The sequence below is a fragment of the Diadema setosum genome, chromosome 4, assembly GCF_964275005.1.
Source record: "Diadema setosum chromosome 4, eeDiaSeto1, whole genome shotgun sequence".
NCBI lineage: Eukaryota > Metazoa > Echinodermata > Echinoidea > Diadematoida > Diadematidae > Diadema > Diadema setosum.
In genome coordinates, this window is record NC_092688.1 from 37,974,137 (window position 1) to 37,998,554 (window position 24,418).

Consider the following 24,418-nt stretch of genomic DNA (forward strand, 5'->3'; position numbering starts at 1 on the left):
AAATAAGTATACATCATCATTATTCCAACGGTAAGTACAATGGATTTCAAAGTACAGAAAATACAATTTCAGGCGAATCTTCGCGTAAAATGTGTAGATCGAAGGTGCAGAGTTGAAAGACTGGCCAAACTAAAAGATATTGTCCCATAAGCTGAGAGTGAAACTAGCAATTCTGACAATAAGGGTTGGCGTAATCGCGGTAACTTATTTGGATCCGACAAGGATTTACATGTCATCTCTATAACTATCTGACAAAACTTGATTATTTTGCTGATCTCGTCTCACTCTCCAATAGAAACCCAGTGATGATAACTATTCAGAAGGCGAGAGCAGCCACGAAACAGGACAAGGTTGTGCTCAAGAACACTTATAAGCTCCTGAAAACAAATCTTTGACTAACGGCATTGGAAGTATGTTACTATTCGAGGAGTTGGTTTCTTGAGAGGACCAGGAAAAGAAAGGACTCGTGAAAGAGGAGGAAGAGAACAAGCAAGAGAACAAAATAAATGCTGGAGAGGAGAACTAACCAAGACTAAACGTCATAGAGAAGGGTCACAAAGTTCTTAGACATTGATAGACAAGAAGCCACAAAATTAGCACAAAACATTTCAATGGAAAATTGCACATTTTGTATATGTATTACCATGTTTCTTATTTCCTTTTTGAGATTCTGTGGCTGCCATCACTATCAAGCATGTGCTTATAGACAACAGGCTCATGTATGTTGTTTCTTTCTCTTTATTCTGAAACAAGTGTATCCTCGATTCCTTTGATCTCATTGCTGTGTTTATACTTTAAAGATTGTGACTATGATATTATGAATGTAATATTGTTTTTTATCTATTGTGAGACACATGTTTTGTTATTTTTCAAAATATGTTTCCCTTAAAAAAAAAATGCAGAAATAAAATAGAACTGAAATGAAGAACCGAAGGTGGGGGGGGGGGGGCAAAAAAGTAAAGAAAGGAAGTGAGGGAAGGAAGAGGAACCAGAACGAAAGGAAAATAGCATGCAGAGAGACTTGAAGCAACATTCGAATCGGGAAAGAAATCGAGAAGGGACAAGAATGAGAAAGAACGCAGGACAGGACATATAGTGAAACATTGCAACAACAAAAAAAATCATTCTAACGGTGTCTAATGAGGAATGCTGGACGATCTCACAAATAGGACTCAGAGAGCCTCAGTGAGCCGAGCTGAAATACAATCGACTCCGTTATACCGAAGTCCTCAGGACCGGCAGTTTTCTTTCGTTTTTTTTTTTTTTTCTCGAAATTTTGTTATAATCGAACAAATGAACAAATAGAAGACAAACCATAGAGCGGATAACATTGGGGCCTAAATTTTTTCGTATTTGTTAACGAAATTTAGTTATTTAAACGTTTGTTACTGGAGGCATGTGTCTGTATACCGAACAAAGTTAAAAAAAAAAAACTCAAAACCACACACACACACATTCAGAAAACGCTCGAACCTAAACACGACGGATGCCATCTTGAGTCTGTGCTCCAACACTGTGTCAGTAACTTGTGAAGATCCTCTTTATGGTTGGCAGATATACCTTGTTGACCGGTCTTGTACATACGATTATTGTGTTCTGTTTTAAAAAACGTTGTATTTGACTCATGCACAATACATTTTGTCGGCTCCTGAGGAGCAGGATTAACAGCTAGCAAGAGTGTAAGCATGCTTTACACTGAAAAAAAAAAAAACCCTCAAAAATACCGAGTGCACTCACACGCTCACACATACACAGTTAACAATATTTCGAAGAAGAGCAATGAATTTGGAAGACTGTCCTGATTTCACTACGTATAAGCACATGTCCACCTACGGATAAAAGATCCATAGTAAACTGTCTATATTGACATCAAGAAGCGATGTCATAATACTCTCTTAAAGTTGTAAGAACGTTAACAAAGATTTTTCGGCTGTCTGCCGATCGATCTAGAGCAGAGCCGGGAGAGCAAAACAAATGTGGTATATATTGAGTAATTTGACTCCCATTTGCTGACATTCACTATCTCTTGTGAACACTTGACTACAGTTATCATGGAATAACACAAGGATCTGTACTTGGGAGTCATACACCGGTTTGTGTGTTTATAGTACCTGAATTTGTGGTGCTGAAATCTGAACTGTGGGTATATCTCTGGTAGCTTGAGGATTGCTCAGTCCTGACCACCTTTTTCTGTGTACCTCTGGACTTGGCTGTCGTTTGACACAAAATTCGTTTCGCACATGAAAATTAGGAATATTAAATTATCACTCCATGATACTGCAGTCAAAGCCGACTCAGGAATAACATTCGTCTTACCAACATTTAATGCATACCGGTAGATTATACTTTGAAATTTGCTTGTCACAATTGTCGCTCTCATAGTTAATGGATTGCCATAGAACTACATGTATTATTATTACTATTCAGTTAATTATGATACATTTCGTGGCACGACAGTTTTCGATTAGAGCTACCTATGCATGTATTTAGAAAAAAAAAGTGCTGTTGTGTATAGACGATCGAGTAATGTGTGTACAGTGTAATTATGTTCGTTGTAAGGATAGGATATTACCAGTCCTCGTAGTTTTCGGAAATTGCACACAAAGTATCTTTGCAATAATGTGACTCTTCATTATCATTGTACAGTTCATGGAATATTGTCGCTTTTTGTTTATTTCCGCAATCATTTTTTATCAGTTTAGCTACTTATATGTACTTACACTCATTATGTATTTGATGGAGACTGACTACCTTTTTGAGGGTCTCATATACGGATGGTTTCCGTTGTGATGAACTTCTAGTCCAGCTTCGGGGTTAGACTCGCTCTTTTAAGAGTGGGCCTACTTCTATATCAAAAACTGTGACTCTATGAACTCGAATCGAATCGAATCAACCCGATCATGGATATCTACATGATTGACAGAACACAATTCAAGGAACACTCCGGCATTGTGCAGTCTGCTCGAGCAGTGGAAGTAAGGTTTTACACACCCTCATCGAGAAATGACATTGAGTTGGCACCTTTCTCGCTTCATGAATTTGAGTTTGGGGCCTTGACCGATTAATGTAAATATACGTTTGCACCATGCTTAGAAGATGAATTTGGGTTTGAACTTTTATTCGAATATCTGGATAACACTCTTCTCGTGAAAAAAAAAAAAATTCTACTACCCGTCAATCATGAAAAATAAAATGCACAATCTTGATAATATTTCATTATTGCAGTTACGGTTCACCATTTCGATCAGAATACAGAAAAACATTCTACTTTATGCGTTGTTGAATTAAACTTTGAATAATTTGTTTCGAGAATGCCTGGGACGTCCACGTTTCTGGAATTTACCTTTGATGCGATAGTAATAGTAAATTTGTCTGTAGTTTTGTTGTTTAAAATGTACAGAAAATTAAAATTCGTGTAGACCTTTTGTGTGCGTGTGTGTGTTTGTTATTTAATGGGATTTAATTGTATAATTCCATGCAATCGAGATAGCCTGTAAAACTTTTATCACATGCAAAATTTACAGTGTTACTTATTTTGTTGCTATAATCGTATTCCCGAATGTAGCGTTGTCTCTCTTCAATGTATTTCCGAAATTCCTTCATTTTCCTTTTCTTCTACATATTCAAAACCACACTGTCTCCATGCTCTTCCTCTGTTGTTTCTCTCTCCCGCATAAACCTTACCAATATTATTCTCCATATTTCATTATCACACTTCATCACTTAATCTTGGGCGAGAAACCATATGCCGATCGTCAAACTGATCAATTGTTTTATACCTCTCGTGATGTTACTCCCTACCGTCAGATTACTCCCCAGGCTTCTCCACAATTGCCTTGCCTGGATCAAAATTTTTTGGCATGATTGCATCGCTTACCACTGATAAAGAGGCATGGGGATTATATTCTGTTAGGGGTAGGTTGTGAATCACAAGGCAAGTGCCATAATATGTGTCTCGCCCACTCGCGTACAAGAAATTGTACGCGAATGGGATATAGCAGATAAAAAAAGAGATATAACAGCTAAAAGGAGATATCAAAGGGTAAAAATTTATGGCAAAAAAAAAGTGCCATAAAAACTTAACATTGAGCCCTTAAAGATCGTTGACCCCTGCCTGTGACCTTTGAACTTGTGGTGACCGTCCACTCCCCAAGGGACATCTACCATCCAAGTTTGGTTACAAACGGACCTATGGATCAAAAGTTATAACCCATAGAAATGGGCCATAAAAACGTAACATTGGGCTCTAAAAGTTCGTTGACCCCTGCTTGTGACCATTGACTTTGTGGTGACCATCCAGTCCCCAAGGGACATCTACCATCCAAGTTTAGTCACAAATGGAGTTATGGATCAAAAGTTATGACCCATAATAGGAAAGAATTTCACATTTCACATCTTTGGAAAGAATTTCACATTTTAAATTCCTTGGGGTTATTTTAGATGAGAAACTTTCTTGGAAATTGCATATCGATTATATTTGTAATATAATTTCACGTAATATAGGAGTTATTAATAGACTAAAATTGTGTTTACCTAAAAAATCATTACTTATGTTATACTCCTCATTGATATTGCCTTACCTTAATTATGGACTTTTAGTCTGGGGCAACACGCACCAAAATCTGTTGGATAGAGTGTTCCTTTTGCAAAAGAAAGCTCTTCGTGTCATTTGTTATTCTCCCATACGTTCTCATACAGATGCACTGTTTGCCTCTAATAAGTTGTTAAAATTTAGAGATTTGTTTTTATTCAGTTTAGGTCAATTTATGTATATGTACAACAATAACCTTCTTCCTGATGTTTTCCATTCCATGTTCCTAAAAAATCAGGCATTTCATGAATATCCAACTCGACGCTCTAACGAATATCATTTACCTCTTTTCCGTACTATTTTAGCAAAGAACACATTTGTTTACACTGGCCCGAGCTATTGGAATTCCATGCATCCTGATATTAAAAATGCCCCTCAATATATTCATTTAAGAGGAAATTGAAAGTTTCTTTGTTGCAACCTTATTCTACTGAATAGAATTAACCAGCTGTTATAACTTCTTTTCTAAGAACCTACGTTTTCACATATTGATTGCCAAGTATACTTTAGCTCTTGTATACTACATTCATATAATGCTACGATATTTCTCCGATCATATATGTCGATTGCCCTGTTCTTTCTTGCGTCACTTTTTCTCACCTTCTCGACATACTTCTTACGAGATCGCTGTCTGTAGAACGTTTTTGTCTGTTCTTTTCTTTTCTATTATGTTAGCTTTGCCTCCTTTTGTCTCGTCTCATAGTCAACTCTCCATTGTATTGTTACGCCTACTCCAGTCTCATTTCATGTTTATTTGTTTGTATATCTGTCTGCTTTTGTTGATCTATCTTTCTAGTGAGCTTCCAGACTATTACTTTTTTCTCAACTGATGTTTTTCCTCTGAGGGGCCCACAATCTACAAGCTTTGTCTTTTTAGTGGGTCCCTCCATTTTTCGAATTCGAGTGCATACTGTATAATTACTTCTAGTCACTTGACTTATATGATAGTGTATAATTATTATAAGGTGGTACAATCATTGTATATACATTCTTTCATGTTATACTTTACGCACCTTAATTTCTGTTATCAAAAAAGTGATGTTCATATCTTTTTTGTCGAAAAAATGAAATAAAACATTGAATTGAATTGAATAGAAATGTGCCATAAAAATTTAACATTCAATTGGCTCTAAAAGTTCGTTGACCCCTGCTTGTGACCTTTGACCGTGTGGTGATCATCCAATCCCCAAGTGACATCTATATATTATGGTAAAATGTGAAACTTTGTATGCCCCCTCTTTCCTCATCTCCAAATTTGGTCACAAGCGGACCTATGGATCAAAAGTAATGACCCATAATAGAAACGCGCCATAAAAACTTAACATTGGGCTCTAAAAGTTCGTTGACCCCTGCTTGTGACCTTTGACCTTGTGGTGATCCCCCCTGCTTGTGACCTTTGACCTTGTGGTGATCATCCACTCCCCAAGGGACATCTACCATCCAAGTTTAGTCACAAATTGAGTTACGGATCAAAAGTTATGACCCATGATAGAAATGCGCCATAAAAACTTAACATTGGGCCCTAAAGTTCATTGACCCCTGTGAGCTTTGACCTTGAGGTGACCTTCATATAATTATGGTAAAATGTGAAACTTTGTATTCCCCCTCTTCCCTCAAAGTCTGATTGCAATTGAAGCCCAGAGTAAAGAGTTATTGAAGTTTTTGTAGCGTTACGGACAGACGACGGACGGATGGACGGACAACGGAAGGACAGACGCCGCAGGCGATCCCTTAGTCTCCCCTCACCTCCGGTGGGCTCGAAAAAAATGGAGGGTACTATGAAGGAGGTTGTAGGAGGTGATATAGAATGGCATAAAAGAGAGAAAAAGAAGGAAAGAAGAGAGGTTTAGAAGAAAGAGAAAGAGGAAAGCAGTGAGTTCGCTGGAAGCAAGGAGCTTTAAACACACCAAGCCTCCTTGCTCGAAGTTATGTTTATGTGAATTCTCTCATAAATATGTATATAATTATTGCTGCTGTCATAGCGATAACATGACGATTGTCTAATAAGTGAGATTACTGTTCAAACACATTGGATGAATGTGTTTTATCTACATTCAGACTAGTGTACACACACACACACACACACACACACACACATGAATGGTACATTGTACAGGGGAAACTCGGTATAACGAACACTGCTATAACGAGATATCGGTTATAACGAGGAAATTTTCCCGGTCCCAAATTTCCTTCCACACAAGTCTATGTAAAATGCTACTCTTATAGCGAGATCGGCTATAACGAAATAACTGCTATAACGAGATAAATTTTGTGACTTCCAAACAAAGAAAAACATAGCCAATCAAACCTGCTATAGCGAGGTGAAGCAAAATGCCTTCGGTAAAGCTTTACTTCGCCTGTGCTATCATCTTCCGAGATTGTAAAGCTTGATGCGCCAAAAACAGTCTTGTACACACATAATCATTTTCTTCAGTGCACTCCAGCTAGCACTGCAGGTTGTACGTGTAAGTGTGTGTGTGCGCGCACACTGATACATGCAGAAAATGTGGTGCATGGGACGGTCATAATGTATGCATGACATCATCATGACGTTTAGCAGGAATGAGGCAATCTGATGCTGTGATTGGCTTTCTACATAGGGAATTCCCCATCTTCACACACACGCAGTCATAATGTACATACAGAATGTGCACATACACACACAACATTGTGCAGCCCATATTCAAGCTTCCATACAACACACACCCATACGATAACCACATACCAATCCACATACGATCTTGATACAATCGCAAGCTATACAAATTTACAAATTCAAACATCTACAATTAATAAGAAACACATTCATGACTTGATATTGGATTTCCTTGGCGAAAAACATCTTCTTACCCAAAGGTGAGTAATTCCCTCACACACAATATCAAGTTATCAGTATTGATTGAAATTTTTGATGGGTAGTCCCACATGTGCAAATTAATGTCTTTATGTTATGCCTTCTTTTATGCCTACTGATATAACGAGATATCGGATATAACGAGGAAAATGACTCAGTCCCAACCATCTCGTTATATCGAGTTTCCACTGTATCTTCAAAAACATCTGTTTCCATGTAACAAGTACAGTATCATTGAAAGTAGGCCTACATGTCTTCCATTTTTCTTTATTTCATGAAACCATTTTCTTTGTACCAATACACATCAGACAAAGCTAAGCATCACACTGAACATCACAACAATTGACTAAAATATTCTCTTTTATTGTATTTTTTTTCTTTTGTGAGAAATACATTCTCTCCACTTATACAGTGACACACTGTACAATCAAGGTAGGTCACAAAAAAGAACCTTCCACCTATTAAAAGTACACACACCTCAAATGATAAGATTACATAATGACGATACCTTGATATAGGTCATATCAAATCAAAATATCAGAGAATATGAGAATGAAGTTGATTCATAGTCCTTTAGCATTACCTTGAGATTTACAAAATTACAGAATGACAAGAAGGATTATCATACATTAACCTGTTTATCTGAAAGTTTTATGACATCTGAAACAAACTCCAAGACAATTAACCCAGATCACTGCATGAAACACTATAAAACTGCAAACTAATAGAGACAAAATGAAAAGTAAAAATGAACCATCAGCAAACCGGCCACCATGTTTACTTTTCTAGTGGCTAAACTTCCTCTTGATACTTATGACTGGCTTTTGCATGGTGTTCATTAAATGCCACAGACAAGAAATCAATAGTATCTGGGCGTGGAAGAGACATATTTGGTGGATGTGGAGAAAATCACCCAGTACACAGGAGTGAGGTAGCACTTTAGAGCAATGGAGCCATTTTCCATTTCCACAAAGTTTTGTCTGAAGGAATATCAAGAAAATTGTTAGAAGGGTTGTAGTTTCAGCTTTGGTTTTCAATTGACATCCAACAGTACAAGAAGATGAAAACCTTTAAGTTCACTTTCACTGTCTTTGAATGCACAAGGTCTTCTCGCGTTAAAACTGAAATGGGCATGCTCTAGTGAATACATCACCATAAAGTTGTCATGGCAACCTGCACGGAGCCAAAATTATGTACAAAAGATGTACAGAAAAGTCAGGCAATACTTTGGCAGAATACAGGTATATCTCCATTGTAGCTAAGCTTTGTCTTGAACTTTGATTTGACTTTAGACTAGACTTGGACTCAATTATAAAGACAGTTATTATTGATCAGGGCTTACTCTCAAAAAACAAAATAAAGAGTTGTTTGTACCGCCTTAAAGGGATGGTATAATTTTGCTTGTGGCTCGCATAAAAGGTGGGACCCACCTTTTATTAGGACCACAACCAAAACTATTGATCATTCCTTTAACATACTCTTCAATTAATGAGTGTATTCCTGCCTCGCTGTTGGTAGCTTTGTGTGTACTCAAAGTCAGTGATATCCTGATGCGTAGGTAAAAGATGAACACCACCAAAGTGTTGTCATTAGAAAGGTCACAAGGTGGGGTGAGAGTTGTTGTTGCTTGCCACTGTACACAGGAAGAACTATCTGCTGCTAAAGCACTTAATGGCAAACTGCAGCAAACTACCATCCACTGGGTCACAAAAGAGCCAACTGGAAATGCTCATCTTTTTGATTTCCCAAAAAGAACAATACACGTTTGCATAATATCTCTGATTGTACTTTTCAAAATCCATAGCTCATTACTGCCGATATACATGATTTTTTGATAATAGGTTAAACTAGCAATCACGTAAAAGTCATCAAAAAATATCAAGTGCATCATCATAACTTAAACAGGTGATTTCATAGTATGCAATTGTTCCTAAGTGACACATAACAACACTCCTTCAGGATTACTGCAACCACAAATTTGAAAATGTAAATTGCTCAAAACTAATGACAATTTTCTACTGAATCTCCTTCACACACTTCCAACTGATTGAACTTTTAAAAGTAAAAATATGTAGTCTGTGCTTACATTGTATGAACAACTTAAAAGCACTCCACACAAGTACCATATTAAGAAGAAAAAAATTAACATAACCCTGTATTGTGGTTAACACACTAGTATGGTCCATACGCAGGGATACATTACTATGTATCATACATTTTTGACACCCTGGGATTTGGGCAAACTTTCATGAGACCTTCATCTTTCTATATCAACACATGTGTGATGCAAATTTTGACATATTGGGAACCACATACTGGAAGAAAAGGAGCAACATTTTCCTCTTGTACTGCGCTACAATTGCACATCATGACATCTACACTGCGTATGTGTAAGTACATGTAGTACATAAAAGCCCAAATTTTCAAAAAATACGACATGCACAGCTATGTGAGCCTACATCTATTCAAAACAGCTCTCTCTATTTACATTCTACACTGCCACACCATTACTCAATTTTTCTGTGGGTTATTCATTTTGTTCATGATGTTGCTCCAATGCACTCTGTTGATATTGTTGGCAATCATCCTGAATAACATGCAAATACAATAAGCAATGTATCATCAAAGTGATGATGTCACAGTCTTTTCACTATAGCTTTGGTTGGAACCAGGTGTGCGCATTAACACTTGGACCAGGTGAAGTTGTTTAGAACCAGTTTCCATGGCAATGAATGGCTATGACATCACACTTTACTCCTCTATATTATTTAGGGCCACAAAAACATCATAGCATTGTCAAAGGCTTCCATGTAACTCTATAGGGTTACCCCTGCATACAAGCAGTTTTTGATGACAGTTCTAAAACGACAAAGATATTTAAACTAAAATGACAAAAAGACAGTAGACAGTCAAGAGTGTTACAGTGGATACTTATAAAAAAATATATATGGCACATTATCAATGGCACATAAATATGAAAATAGACAACTAATACATTGGTTTCCTACTGCTTATTGAAAGGTGGCAGTGGATTCAATGATCAGTTGCAGGCATGTATTAGTGTGTAACTTAGAGGAACATTACAGTATCACATAACACATTCTGGCAAGTTTTGACCCCATAGGCTCAAACCTTTTGTATACATTGTAATTGAATTTGGAATAGAAAGTGGCCACTATTGACAGGTGGCAGTTTAGACAGGTTTGACAGAATATGTTGGTGAAGATACATGTATGTTCAATAGCCTCCATCTATTAAAGTTCTTAAGGAAAAAAAGGCCACAGGAAAAAAGAATATACATGTATACATATATATATGTATATATATATATATATATATATATATATATATATATATATATATACATATGTATATATTCTAGATGTATTTATCATCAAACTCAACTGCTGCATGTGCAATAGCATGATATACTTAGAGACATCATACACATACATACGGTGTATACATCTAAAATGAGAAAGAGCCAGCAGCCAAATGCACGAATACGAAAAATGACAAAAAGAGGAATTGAAACAGACATAAACTACTATCACAAGTAACATTTGGAAAGCAGTGAGGCAAGTAGTATGATAGCCAGGGGAGAGGGAGATCAGATCTTTCCTAGAAAACCTCTGGTGCTTTTAAAAACTCAACATTTTTCAAATATGGAAGGGTTACATTAAGTTGCTCAAAACATTGGCCATCTTGTCTGCGTACAAGGTCAATGACCTTTTGAGGTGGTGGGTCTGAGGGGTCAATTCTCTGTTTTAAGAAGAAAAAGAAAATATGTTGACTAAAGCCACTATTATACCTCTACATGTATTTGCTATGTCTTCTTATCATTCACCTTCACAACCAAGGTTTGTCATCCTGCACCGGAAGTGGTAGATAAAGAGCAATTTCAATTGGCACCATATTATGTTGACATTTCCAATAAATGTCTTTTTGCTATATACTATGGGACTGAGACTATATCACAAACTGTGTGATTATATCGCAAATGCCACATCCTTTTCCCCCTGTCTGCCACAGATCGCTAGAGCGGCAAAGGAGCATTACCTTCTTCTCAGCTTTTCAACAGTCAGTTTTGCCCCAGAAAGTGCCAAATAAGACATATCGGATAGGATTGAATCAGACAGCATGTCTTTATTCTCTAATCATTACAATGTACCTGGACACTTTATCCAGAGTTCACACTGTGTAGTTCATGGATTACACAAATTTCTTTGCACATGACACACTACCTATGCCAAAAATACCAACAACCCACTCATACATGTGTGCCCTGCACATCTCCAGTCAAACCTGCCTATCAAAGCGGCTACCTGTCTATAGTGGCTACCTGCCACATATGGCCACTAGAAAAAACTCCCTCTGAGAGGAAGGCCATGTCAAAGACCCTGTTTATAGTGGCCACCTGTAAATAATGGCCATCTTTTTAGTCTCCCTTGGGTGGCCACTACAGACAGGTTTGACTTGTACCTTGGGCTTGTTCTAGTCCACGGAGCAATATCAAGCCATGGATCTGATCTAAGCTGCCTTTCCCATTCCTCAAAGATCAAACTGTGCTTTATACTGCAAGAGCCGGTCCAAGGTGATGCTGCCTCCGCCACTGACGATCACCACCACAGGGCCCAGGTTCTGGGGCAACTTGCCCTCTGCTTTTAGCTTGCCCAGGACGTCACTGTACACGCACGCCAGGGTCGCTCCACAGGCTGGCTCAACCAGGATGCGATGGTCATCTGAGAAATGTCAATAAAAAAAAAATTGTTAGAATGACCAGAAGTCATCATGGATCAAATTATGGCAACGAGACAATGTGTATATCTTTTTTAATGTCTATTCTCATGACTCAATTTAATTCTGTACATCAAATTAAAAACATTCGAGTCGCCTTAAGAAGTCACAGGATAGACACATATTAAACACAGTCGACTCTTAAAGTGACTATGATGTATATTGAATTTTATGCATTTGAGTACAACTGTAAAGCAGTGTTCATTATTTTTGATCCACACTACTGTGCTCTTCTCTCTTAGGGCCTCTGCTGAATATTGGTTATGCACTATGCATGCATTGCAAAATTTATAGAAATGCATATATGTACCATCAGTATATCACACTAAAGCCCAGTTATTATGTAGCTCTTTTTAATGTTTTCATTTACTTCTAAACAAACAATATACAGTTGTAACAATACAAGTGATTATAAAGTTGATATCAGATTACTGGTATTCAAAGGAAGCTGAGAATGTTGAAAATGAAAAAAGTTTACACAATCTGTCTATTTCTACAGAATCACACCAGTGCAGAAAAATCTCCAGTCATACATGCTGTAAAATCAAATATATTAGTACAACATCATGTAGTTGTTCTGCAAGTCTTTTTTTTCTCATTTTTACCTGCAAGGATGTATGATTTTGTTGCTTTATTTGTGGCTTTCATACATACTCTGTGCATACATGAGATTGCATGACTTCTGAAGCTTGTTCATTCCATATCTCTTCATGAAAACTTAACAAAAATAAAAACAACAACATTTTCTTGTCATGGAAATTTTGCTGACTGGGTAATGCCAAATCCAAAAGTTGAACAATTCTCTGAAGTACCGGTACTCATCAGTTGTTTTTGAATTTGGCATATTTCTACTTAAGTTTGAATCACGGCGTGAGCTGGAATTGTATGAAAGGTGTACAAAGTTGTTTAAGACAGGAATAATTATATACGCAACATAAAAAAAATGTGTCTGACATATCACAAATCCCTACACTGGAGACATGTTATATCAAAGTTATATAATGCTTCTGTAATACTTCAACAACAACCAAAGAAAAGAAAAAGAACTCAAGAAAGCTTTAATATGGCAATAATATTACATCATGTACATGGCAAACCGTTTTCACACAGCAGAGAAGAAATATACAAAAGAATGAGAAATGAAGCAATAGAACAAGTACAGCAAGGTGCACACACAATGTACATAGCAGGTTGGCAAGGATGCGTTTCACAAAAGTCACTACTGAACAACAGTCTACATACACATACTAAGGCTGGAGCACATGCATAACACTCAAGCAATCTATCAAATGGGTGACAAAACATTGACTAAATCAGACCTCCCAAGCTTTCTGACTGCAAAACAGGGATGATTTGGCTCAATAAAAGAAAAGAAAAGGCAGTTCCCATTGGAGTATGTAGTAAAATTATAAATAAAAAATAATAATAATAGGAAACTCCTCCGGAAACAAGAGCTTGGAATGGCGAAAATTCAGAATCTTTTCTAAAATTTAGAATGGTTTGGAGGTCTGCTAAATGCTCTGCTAGAAGAGGAATGCCTTCTTCTATTACTGACAAGTTTAAGGCAAAATTTTAAGCACCAAAGAGGGATTAGAGATTCTCACAAGGGAATGCTACGCCACTCGCTACTACCTACCCAACAGCCGCATGCACGCCTCAACGGCAGCTTTGTCAGTGACCACATGTGAGATAATACTGTGCTGGCTGTTGAGCTCCAAGCAGTGTTTAGACACAGTAGCAGCCCCTAGGGTCTTGGCAATACTGGAGAGCATATACAGAGAAGACAGAGGTGGGGGGGGGTGGGAGGGCAGTGGCAAAGAGCAGAGAAAAAACACAGGGCCGGAGTTAGAAGCTGAGAGCATGTCTCAAAGCAGTAGAAGCAAGGCTGGAGAGAAAGAACAAATGTGTTAGGAGAACCAAGGAGGTTTGAGATATGGAGTTCCAACTGGCTGTCAACATTCAAACAGCTGTCAATTTGTCAATTTTCTTTTGACGTACAAAAGAATCCAACAGGTGCATATGTGACTTTGATAATTGGGGTTCGATGCCGCCGTCTTTCCGAGCAAAGAGATGATTCATTTGAAACAGTGACATAATGTCTGCTGTATTTTGTTTGTTTTTGTATTAAAGGAAATTAAATTTCAGCTAATGATAAGGCATACGATAAAGAATTCAAGTAAATCCTGTCCAGAATTACATGTATGTCAAAAAATGTAAATCTGAGCTGTACATTGTGAAAATTTTCATGTTTTTCATCATCTTTCCAATCACTTCCGACAAATGAAACTGATACGGTATAATCTTCAAGTGTAGTTCTTTATCAATTAATATGTTATAAGTGTAAAAACATGTAAAGTCGAATAATTTCAATTATTAGTTCATCAATTTTTGTGGAATTTTTATTCGCAATCCCTTTGTCTATACCTTCATGTACCACTCACGTTTCATAAGAAGGGACAGCGAAAGTAATTATCATCATAAAGACATATCTTCCATTCAGAGTGACGAGTCATGATGCAATGCCACATGAATCAATTGTCTTCCTATCTGAGAGGCATCTCCAGCTTAGCACATACTTCCAATATTTCATAGTGGTGACATCAAACATGGGATCAAAGGAAATAACATTGTTGTAACTCCATCTCTTGAACCTCCTTGGGAGAACGCAGAGCAAAACAAATCAAATTGTTTTCTGGTGGTGAAGGCATTTGAATCGGCTGCATTTACATGTAGGCTGTAATCTCAGATGATAGAGTATTGAGTGCAATACAGCTGTATATAAAAGCTGAAATTTGTGAGAGATTATATCAAACCAAGGCCAAGAATGAGTTAGATTGGTCAAAGCTGCAGGCAGGGGAGCAGCATCCAGTGACACTAATACATACCTAGAATGCGCAGACAACCGTTAATGGCATCTTTGTCGGGAATGACTTGTGATATGATTGGGCACTCTTGTGCGTATTTCAGACACTGGGAATTAACAGTGAGAGCACCAAGACATTTGCAGACACTGTATTGAGGAATAAAATAAGCAGCCAAGAATGACTAAACCTGGTAATTCTGTGTCCCTTAGACTTAAAATACACCACATCTTGAACTTAACTTCTGGTCTTCCATTACACTACAAAAGGCTAGATTAATCACTGATTTTTGGGTTTTGTTTTTCTACAACATCATTCTAGCACTGGACTTTCATTATCTATCATTTTACTTCATCACCACCTGGGAACAAATTCATGCCAGTGGCCACTAATTCTGATGTCTAAAATAATAATATCTGATTCTTTACTGACCATACATTCAAACAGTAATTTTAGCTGTGTACATGCTTGGTAATACTTGATACTTGTTACTTGATGAGGTTATCCCTCTTGCAGCTCTAAGAAGCTATACTGAGATGAACTACCGGTACACAATGTGTGTTGTGAGGAGGTGCAAAGGTGATGATCTCTATATTAGCAATAAAAAGAGTATGCGGTATGAGTAAATTTAGAGACATCTTCCTTCAAAGGATAAGAGATCCAGTAGAAGGCTGCAAAGTTGTAATAGTGGGGTAGTGATATAACAACATTAAAAAAAGATAATTATGGCGTTATTTGGATTTTTTTCTCTGAAATAGACAAAGTAAAATAAACCTCCTTCCCCTCCCCCCCCCCCCAACACACACACAAATATGCAGTAAATTTTATAATTTACCTTGTAATATCTGGCAAGGTGACAAGTTTCCCAGCTTTCACTGCCGCGCTAAAGCTGTCTGCCCCGAATGTTTCCATGGCAACCACTGGCACGTCAGCCCATCCCACCCTCTGCAGGCCCTGTACCACCCCACACAGCAGGCCCTGTACCACCCCACACAGCAGGCCCCCGCCCCCGACGCAGGTCACCACCACGCCAGGCTTCTTCCCGCCGAGTTGCTCCTTCACTTCCTCCATCATGGTTTCGTGACCTTCCCTGGCACATCAAACAGATTGAGGAAGACATTTGAAGTCATATACAGATGACAAAACAAAGAATAGGCAAGGATTCAAGATGTCAAATGACGTGTTGACCGAGGGGCAAAAACAAATAACGTGTGCCCATTAAATGCATAGTTCTAGTATGTAGTACTGTAAAAGTGGTTTCTTTCGCGTACAGAAACTTTCCATCGGTGCGGACTTTTTCGCGTGCATTTAAATTCGCGGTCGGTAATGATAGCGTTGTACAAGCGACGAGTTCAAAATATTTTCGCGTGATGTTAAATTCGCGGTTCAACCTCAAAGCGCGAAAATAAAACCACCGCGAAAGAAACCACTTTTACAGTAAACATGCTGCATACCCACCTGCCTATATCATGAGACGTGGAATATAATGCTTGCATGCTTGACCATGCTTATGGAGGGCCCCCGCAAACAATTTTTTGCCCTTCACCATAGCTTGATGATGTCTTTCAACCTTGCCATAAGAAAATATCCTTCATCCCTAAATTAAAAAATGGTGCTGAAGTATTTTCTTTCAAATTATTGCCTTCTCTCTTGATTTGCAATGTCATGTCATTCTCTTTTTCCTAAACTTGTTTGTTTATGAGCTCTCCTGCAAGTCTGAAACCCCTCAGAGACGAGAATTAAAATCATCAAACTCAACGAATCAAAACTGTGTCAGAGAGCCTGGAAGAGACAAGTCCTTTCCTCCATGCCTCCCTAATTCTAATTCTACCAACTCTCATGCATGTGACATCAGAGTAACATTAATCTTTAATTTGATTTTTTTTTCTAATATTCATTATCAACATTTCATTTGATTTACTCATTCCTTCCTTCCTTCCATCAGTCATTCATTCTTTCATTCATTCATTTATTTATCTATATATATTCATATACTTATTCAATTTTTTTTCTGCTACTGTCTCATTTAGACTCACCAGACATCGGGATGGTCAAAGGGGTGGATGTAGGCAGCTGCGGGGTCCTCCTTCAGAAGCTGGAGGGCTTTCTCGTTTGCAAAGTCCCATACCTACATGTATTAAAAGTGGACCATATGCACATTAAGCGTTCCATCTTCAATCATAATCATAACTACTATCATAGCTAGTACTTGTTATTAATAATTATTCATTTGCCCTAACTACTGTATCCATTGTGGTTACTGTTACCTAATAATACTAATAATGGTAATGATATTGTTGAAAATAGTTATAACCAGAAAGCAGTCATATAATAACATGATGAAATAATTCACATATCAAATTTGACATGGTGAGAGAGCAATATCTGAAAGTACTTGTATTCCCCCAATTTTTATCTTAAAGCTTACCGTATTTTGAATGACTTTTAGTGACAGCAAGACTAACACAACTTCTATGCAGCCAAACTATGTATTGCTCCCTATATACATACGTACAGTATATCAATATATTTCTCCCTGGCACACAAGGTAACTATGATGATCGTATTTGTGAATATGCCAGAGTGAATCATCAGAGCTGGAGACAGTACCCTGCCATGGACGATGACATCTGCTCCAAGTTCTTCCAGTTTTCCGGCCACAAACTTTGGGGTACTCTCAGGCACCACGACGGTGGCTCCCATGCCCAGCTGCCTGGCTGCATAGGCTACAGCAATGCCTGTATTTCCCCCTGCAAAAGTAGAGAAGAACCAAGAACGAGTTGTACAAGATGTTGTAGGCTTACAGTATCTGTCACAAAAACATTTATAAGCAGATGCCAGTGTATTTGAATGAATTAAACATCAAAAGAATTCAACATCATTATTTCTCCCTTCCATTAAACTTGTACTCTATGCAATTTCTGAGCACTAAATACATCATAATCATGATGTTTAATTCATGAAACCTTCAACTTTAACAGGTTTTTCCACTCTGTTTTTCTTTTTTTCAAGCAACTATATGATTGTATGTTTTATGGCTGGGATCATTGCACTTTTCCTATTATTATGGTTTTAACCAGGAACACTTTGATTTTTTTTTTTGTATGATTGTAGCAACAGACATCGTAATTATTGCAGCTGTTTTGATGCATTGTGACGAATACTCAAATTATTACGACACCTTCAACCTTCAACCGCTGTACTATCATAATTCACCATCCATTTTGACAATTCTAATCTCTGAGATAAACGAGGGTTTTACATTGTAACCATTAACAAGTCGTAGAAACAACATCGATTTGCATAATGGCAATTTTTCATTCAGTGAAATCAATTCATATTCCATCTTTCACCAATATAAGAATGCTACGTGAAATTCAGACATGCCAATTTGGCTATAAACAGGGGTTATTTTTGCAGTAACATTTCTAAAGAAATTGATGAAATATGCACTACACTAACGTTTGGGAAACAACCACATTGTTCAGACAGAATTTGCTTGTGCTAGGTAAACTTGCCCTAATAGAAGCCACACGCCTTCACTTACTGTACAGCAGTCATCCATGTAGAGGTAAAATGGCAAGTTGCATTTAACTGCTTCTGCATAATACAATGTATTCTGATTTAAAATGAATAATGCAAGCAATCTACATTGTATGTATTTTCAGGATGGCCTCAAGGCTACAAATGAAAGGAATCTTTTTTGTTTTCAGTTTCCAGTGCCGAATGTTTCTTAATTGTGATCCATGCTTATTTGCTCACACACACACACACACACACACACACACACACACACACACACACACCACACACACACACACACACATATATATATATATATATATATATATATATATACACTTGGTGATTCTATCCTTCTATGAAGAGTGCTCGATATGAGGGGCAATCATCAGGCAATGATGATTGCCCCTCATGGAGGTGGCATGAAACTCCGAGTAGCAATAAAATACGGATGAACCTGCTGTCAACCGAGTGAACTTGTTCCAATACTTATATATAAATATATATATATATATATATATATATATATATATACATATATATATATATACCCACACAAATTAGGAAAAAATAAAGAAACAAGAATACAACCTTTTTGTTTCAAACAGTTTTACTGTAAGGAGCAAACCATTGTCAAATTGTACATGTATTTCAAATGTTTTAATGGCAATTGATAATCACTTTCTTGGTGTGATGAATAGGGCCTTCATTTAAATGTTTTGACGAGGTTACATGTCTGTGTACACCTACATGTAGCACACAATGAATTACACTGAGTTTGTTACAAATTTACACTCTTACAAATTTCATGGATAGAAGGAGACAAATTGAAGAAAATTCACACAAGAAAGTACACTGTTTCATAATCTTAGTGAAAGAGAACTCCTATAATACATTAGCATCTTTAGATCTGAATAGTAATCGTGGCACAATAGAACGCAGCCATAAAGCCGAAGTCTGTGTCTGCAAAGGAATTCCGTTCTGACAAGGTCTGCAGGGGGTGCATGCACAGAGACAGATGTGTCAGCAAATTTTGTGGTCTAACGGTTAGATCTAGTTTCTATAATCATTTTTCTTTTTTGTAGGGGACCTAGGTGCCTACACGTATTTATAAAGAAGATGCACATTAGAATACAGTAACAATACGATTTTACAGCTTGCCTGAAAGAATGCTTCAGTCTTCTTTTGTACGGCCTAAGTGTTTTCTTCAACAGGCCATAATTTTACTACGTATGCAGTTAATCAAGAAGATTTCTTCTGTTTCTTCATTTTCTCTTCTTCTTCTTCTTTTCATCTTCTCCTTCCTCTGCTTATTTTGTATTTCTCTCTCTCTCTCTCTCTCTCTCTCTTTTTTTTTTTTGGGGGGGGGGGCAGGGGTGTATCTAGGATCTTTTCGGGGGGGGGGTCGTAATCAAAATTTTTAGACCTTTACCTTTGCGAGGGAGCGGAGCGACCAAGCGGGCGGAGGGTGTGGGAGGGGGGTGTCCCCCCTCCCCGCGGTAGGGAGTTTTTGAATTTTATATCTTAAAATGGGTCATTTGGTGCATACAAAAGTGACTTTTTCGGCATGGCAGTGCGGCCTAGAAATAAGGTATGGCATATTAAAACTAAGTTACGAAATTTGCGAGGTTTTTGACAATTTGCTGGAACACCACCTGGTCACTTTTTTTTCCTGTTGTATTTTTACAGGGTAAAAAGCCCTCAAAAAACAAAAATGTCTTTTACAAAAAGTGGACCTTTTGATTTTTTTTTTTTTTTTTGGGGGGGGGGGGGGGTCTTACGATCCTCCCGACCCCCTTGCATACACCCATGGGGGGCTGGGTTATCATAAATGCTGATATTGAAGAGGATATCCCCATCAATCAAACAGTTAGACCCTAAATTTATATCATTTTACAGGTTAAATTAGACCTCTAACGCGTTAGGCCTTCTCGTAGCTATTACTAAAATCACAGATCAAGACATAAGTTTAGGCCCTAATATTGTCCTTAAAGGGTGTGTACAGTTCTGGTCGAGGTGAGGATTTAGCTGTTAACATTTTGTGAGATATTCGATCAGAAACCACTCTATGAGATGTCAAAGAGCATGCAATTCTAAGGTGTATCAAAAGTTTATTTGATGAAAATCGGTTTTGAAATGGCTGAGATATCCAAAAACAAGGTGAAACAAAGAGATCGTAATAAAAGGCGTGGCCTGTCGCCTTTTATTATTATCACTTTTTTGGATATATCTCAGCCATTCGAAAACCAATTTTCATCAAATAAACGTTGAATCCTTCTTGAAATTACATGCTCTTTCATATTTCATAAGAGGTTTCTTATTATCTCACTTAACTTAAGAATGTTCAAAACATGAATCCCCACCTCAACCATTACTGTACAGTCCCTTTAATGTTAGGTGTAACGTTAGAAACACTGCTAACGACTTTCAATAATTTGCATTAATTAACAGTTTGAAAAAAAATAGATAAAAATGTGATATTAGCCGCCATTTTAACCATTTTTGGAGTGCTGGGGTGAACTTGGACAGCATTACTGTCCTACTTCTCCCTATATTCAAAGTTATGATAAAAATACTGTATTAATGATTTTGTAATTAATGGAACTGTCTCTGATGGACCATAATGGATATTATATCATATTATAACCTGTTTCCTTTCCATACATTAGATAATAATGAGCTCTTTTTAAATGTGCAAAGTGTTGGTGAAAGTAGAAGAAAAGACAACTCTATGAGTTCATCTTCAAATCCATTATACAGTATCTCTGATGAAACCATTCTGAGTGACCTAAATGCAGGTATGCCAAGTTTTGAAATCAGTTGCGATGACAACGATAGAAGTGTCTTTTGTACTGAGTCTATGTACTGTACAGCTCAACAGTTTGGTGATGCACTTTCAGATCTGAAGCAAAATGATTTTTCTGTATTACATCTCAATATTAGGAGCCTAAATAAACATTTTGATCCCTTAGAGCAATTGCTCAATACACTTTCAGGTTCCCCTTCAGTAATTGCTCTGACTGAGACTTGGACTCGCAATTCTACACCATCCTCATTATACTCTATGGAGGAATATGATTTTATAGCCAATAGTCGACCCAACAGAACTGGTGGTGGAGTGGGCTTTTATGTTCTATCTAAGCTGAAATATGTCAGGAAGGATGATTTAACACATATGACTGATTTTATTGAAACACTCTTCATCGAAATCAAATCTTCTGACTGCAAAAATATTTTAGTTGGAGTGGTTTACAGGCCTCCCCAAGCTAAACAAGATGAATTTATGACGGCTCTGAATGATATATTGTCTTCCAGTGAGGTAAACAACAAACATTGTATTCTGGTTGGAGATTTTAATATTGACTTACTCTGCTCTCAGGTAAATCCTTACTGTCAATTATTCATCGACACCATCTTATCCTATTCCTTCTTCCCGTTAATTACCAAGCCAACTCGTATTGCTGATCAGTCACATACTCTTATCGATAATATAATTACAACCATAAATCCAACCCCCAAAACAGGGATAATTGTGTCTGATATGACAGACCATTTTCCGGTGTTTGCTATACTGCCTCAAATGGCAAGTGTAAAAAATCCCCCTTCTGTAGAAATGCATCAGTGGAAGTTAAGTAGTACCAATTTGCATCTGGTGAAGGAGGCACTGAGTACACATGACTGGTCACAGGCCCGTAGCCAGGGGGGGTGCGTCGGGTGCGTACGCACCCCCCCAAATTCTGAAAGGTCCACTTTTTCATAATAACGGTTTTTAGCAATTCTCAAGATAACAATCCAAATAAATATAAAGACGCATTATATGCTACGTAAATGTGGAAGAGTACGTTTAACAATGTTAAAAATAATTGTACGAAACCCTTTTGTTGTATGAACCATCGGATCGTCCCCATGCACACAAACACAAATGTTATGTATCAATTTGTGCGAGCTATTACATATTGAAAATTTTCGGTCATCTGCGAAGCCGCGCTTCCGCGCGAACGCTACAACACGCAAAACGGGTCAAAAATCGACGCATTTTTCCACAAAATCTGCCATAACTTTTAAATTGTTTAAGAAGCAAACTTGGGGCGCCCGGATTCTGAAAGTGGACACTTTAGGGATTATTTATGTGTATATATCTTTATTGTAACATTTGTAGCAGTGACTCAAATTAGATCAGAAAAGTACCTTATGAGTAGAATTGTCTATGGCGAACAGTCCAAATTTGACGAATTTGAGCATATTTAGCTATATTTTGCCGTCTTGCAATTCTTCCAGCCGGGATATCTCGAGAACGGAAGATCGCACAAACTTGGGGCGCACGGTTTCAGAAAGTAGAGGTTCTGCCCATTTTTGTGACATAAGAGTCTTGTCCATTGGTTGAGCAGTCCTGACGCAAATTTGCAGTAAAGCTAGACTACCCATTCACAATTGCTGTCATAGGGAACGTGTACAATCCATACAGAACTATCACGTGACGAGACTACCAACGAAAATTTGAGCCGTTGACCTTCACTGTCTGCCGTTGTCAGCAGTGTGAATTCCTGTGATTTCAAGCTTTTGTTTCTCGCCAAATATCATTTTCAACGCAATATCCAGATACAGTTGTATGTGAGACATAGGCGCCGGAAGTGGGGGGGGGGGGGGGCAGGGGGGAGGGGGGGCGGCCGCCCCCCCCCCCCCCAATCCAAAAAGTGGGGGGGGGCAAAACGCATTTTTGCCCCCCCCCCCCCCCCCAAAAAAAGAAGAAAATAATAATAATAATGATAATAAAAATAAAGAAAATAAAATAAATATGTATATATATGAATAAAAGGGAAAAAATATGGCTACAAACGGCAGCTTTTGGACTGTAAAATGTCAAAATTTTCAAGCTCGCTCGCTTCGCTCGCTCGCATCCAGCAGTTGAGCCCGGTGCGCCTCCCCCTTAATTTCTAAAGCGAAAAACATAGCTACGACGGCAGTTGTTGAACTCTAGAATGTCGAAATTTTCAAGCTCGCTCGCTTCGCTCGCTCGCATTGAATCGTTATGCCATTCTCCTAATGTTGCTGACAGTAATTCAGTGCCAGTAGTTGCGCCCGATGCCCCCACCCCTTAATTTCCAAAGCGAAAGATAAATATAGCTACAAACGGGAGTTTGGGACTGATTTTGATTGATTGAAAAGATTTTATTTTCTGCATTTCATATTTTCTTTCAGAATACAAAAATAACAAAGGCAGGTTCAATTACACAAATTCAATTCTGAAAATTATTGACATATTACATAATAAGTCATATTTTGTATATAAAGACAAATGAAACGTTAAATAACATACAAAATGTTTATATGGCCAATAATGACTTGATTCACAGTACAATATATAATATATACATATGATGCAGAGGGCCGCCGTTATAAGCCGTGCTTGAACAGACGGACAGCCAGAGTTAAATTACCATTTTTTATTGTAGTACTTGAACACTAATACGGATGGGCCATGTTAAAATGCGTGTAAATCCAGTTTTATACAATTACTTGGTAAACAGGAGAGGTGCCTGTGAGTGCGTGTGCAGGTGATGAAGCGCGAAAGTGTTGATGGTCAGCACTTCTAAGAAAATGATTGAATATGTTATAATATGGGCGACGGGTCAAGCAGCAAAGTAAAAGAAAAGGAAAAGGGGGTGGACCAAAATATTGCCTTGTTGTTGAGTATAAGAGGTACATGTTTAATGATTACTGTACAGTATGATATTGTGCCAAGAAATATTTAGTCAAAAACTTAGTCAAAATTTTCAAGCTCGCTCGCTT

The 24,418-nt window shown here is 37.7% G+C and overlaps 2 protein-coding genes across 2 annotated transcripts in view; one reads left to right on the top strand and one right to left on the bottom strand.

The window, feature by feature from the left end:
* The window catches only part of LOC140227843 (uncharacterized), a 233,850-nt gene that overhangs the window by 34,479 nt on the left and 174,953 nt on the right, over positions 1-24,418 (top strand). The window lies entirely within an intron of this gene.
* Positions 11,998-18,329, bottom strand: LOC140227085 (L-serine dehydratase/L-threonine deaminase-like). The gene is made up of 6 exons (XM_072307515.1): positions 18,323-18,329; positions 17,717-17,856; positions 17,143-17,234; positions 15,942-16,196; positions 13,882-14,006; positions 11,998-12,190 (listed from the first exon to the last, which is right to left on the bottom strand). Exons 1-6 carry the CDS (start codon positions 18,327-18,329, stop codon positions 12,000-12,002), a joined length of 810 nt encoding a protein of 269 aa, XP_072163616.1. The 3' UTR covers positions 11,998-11,999.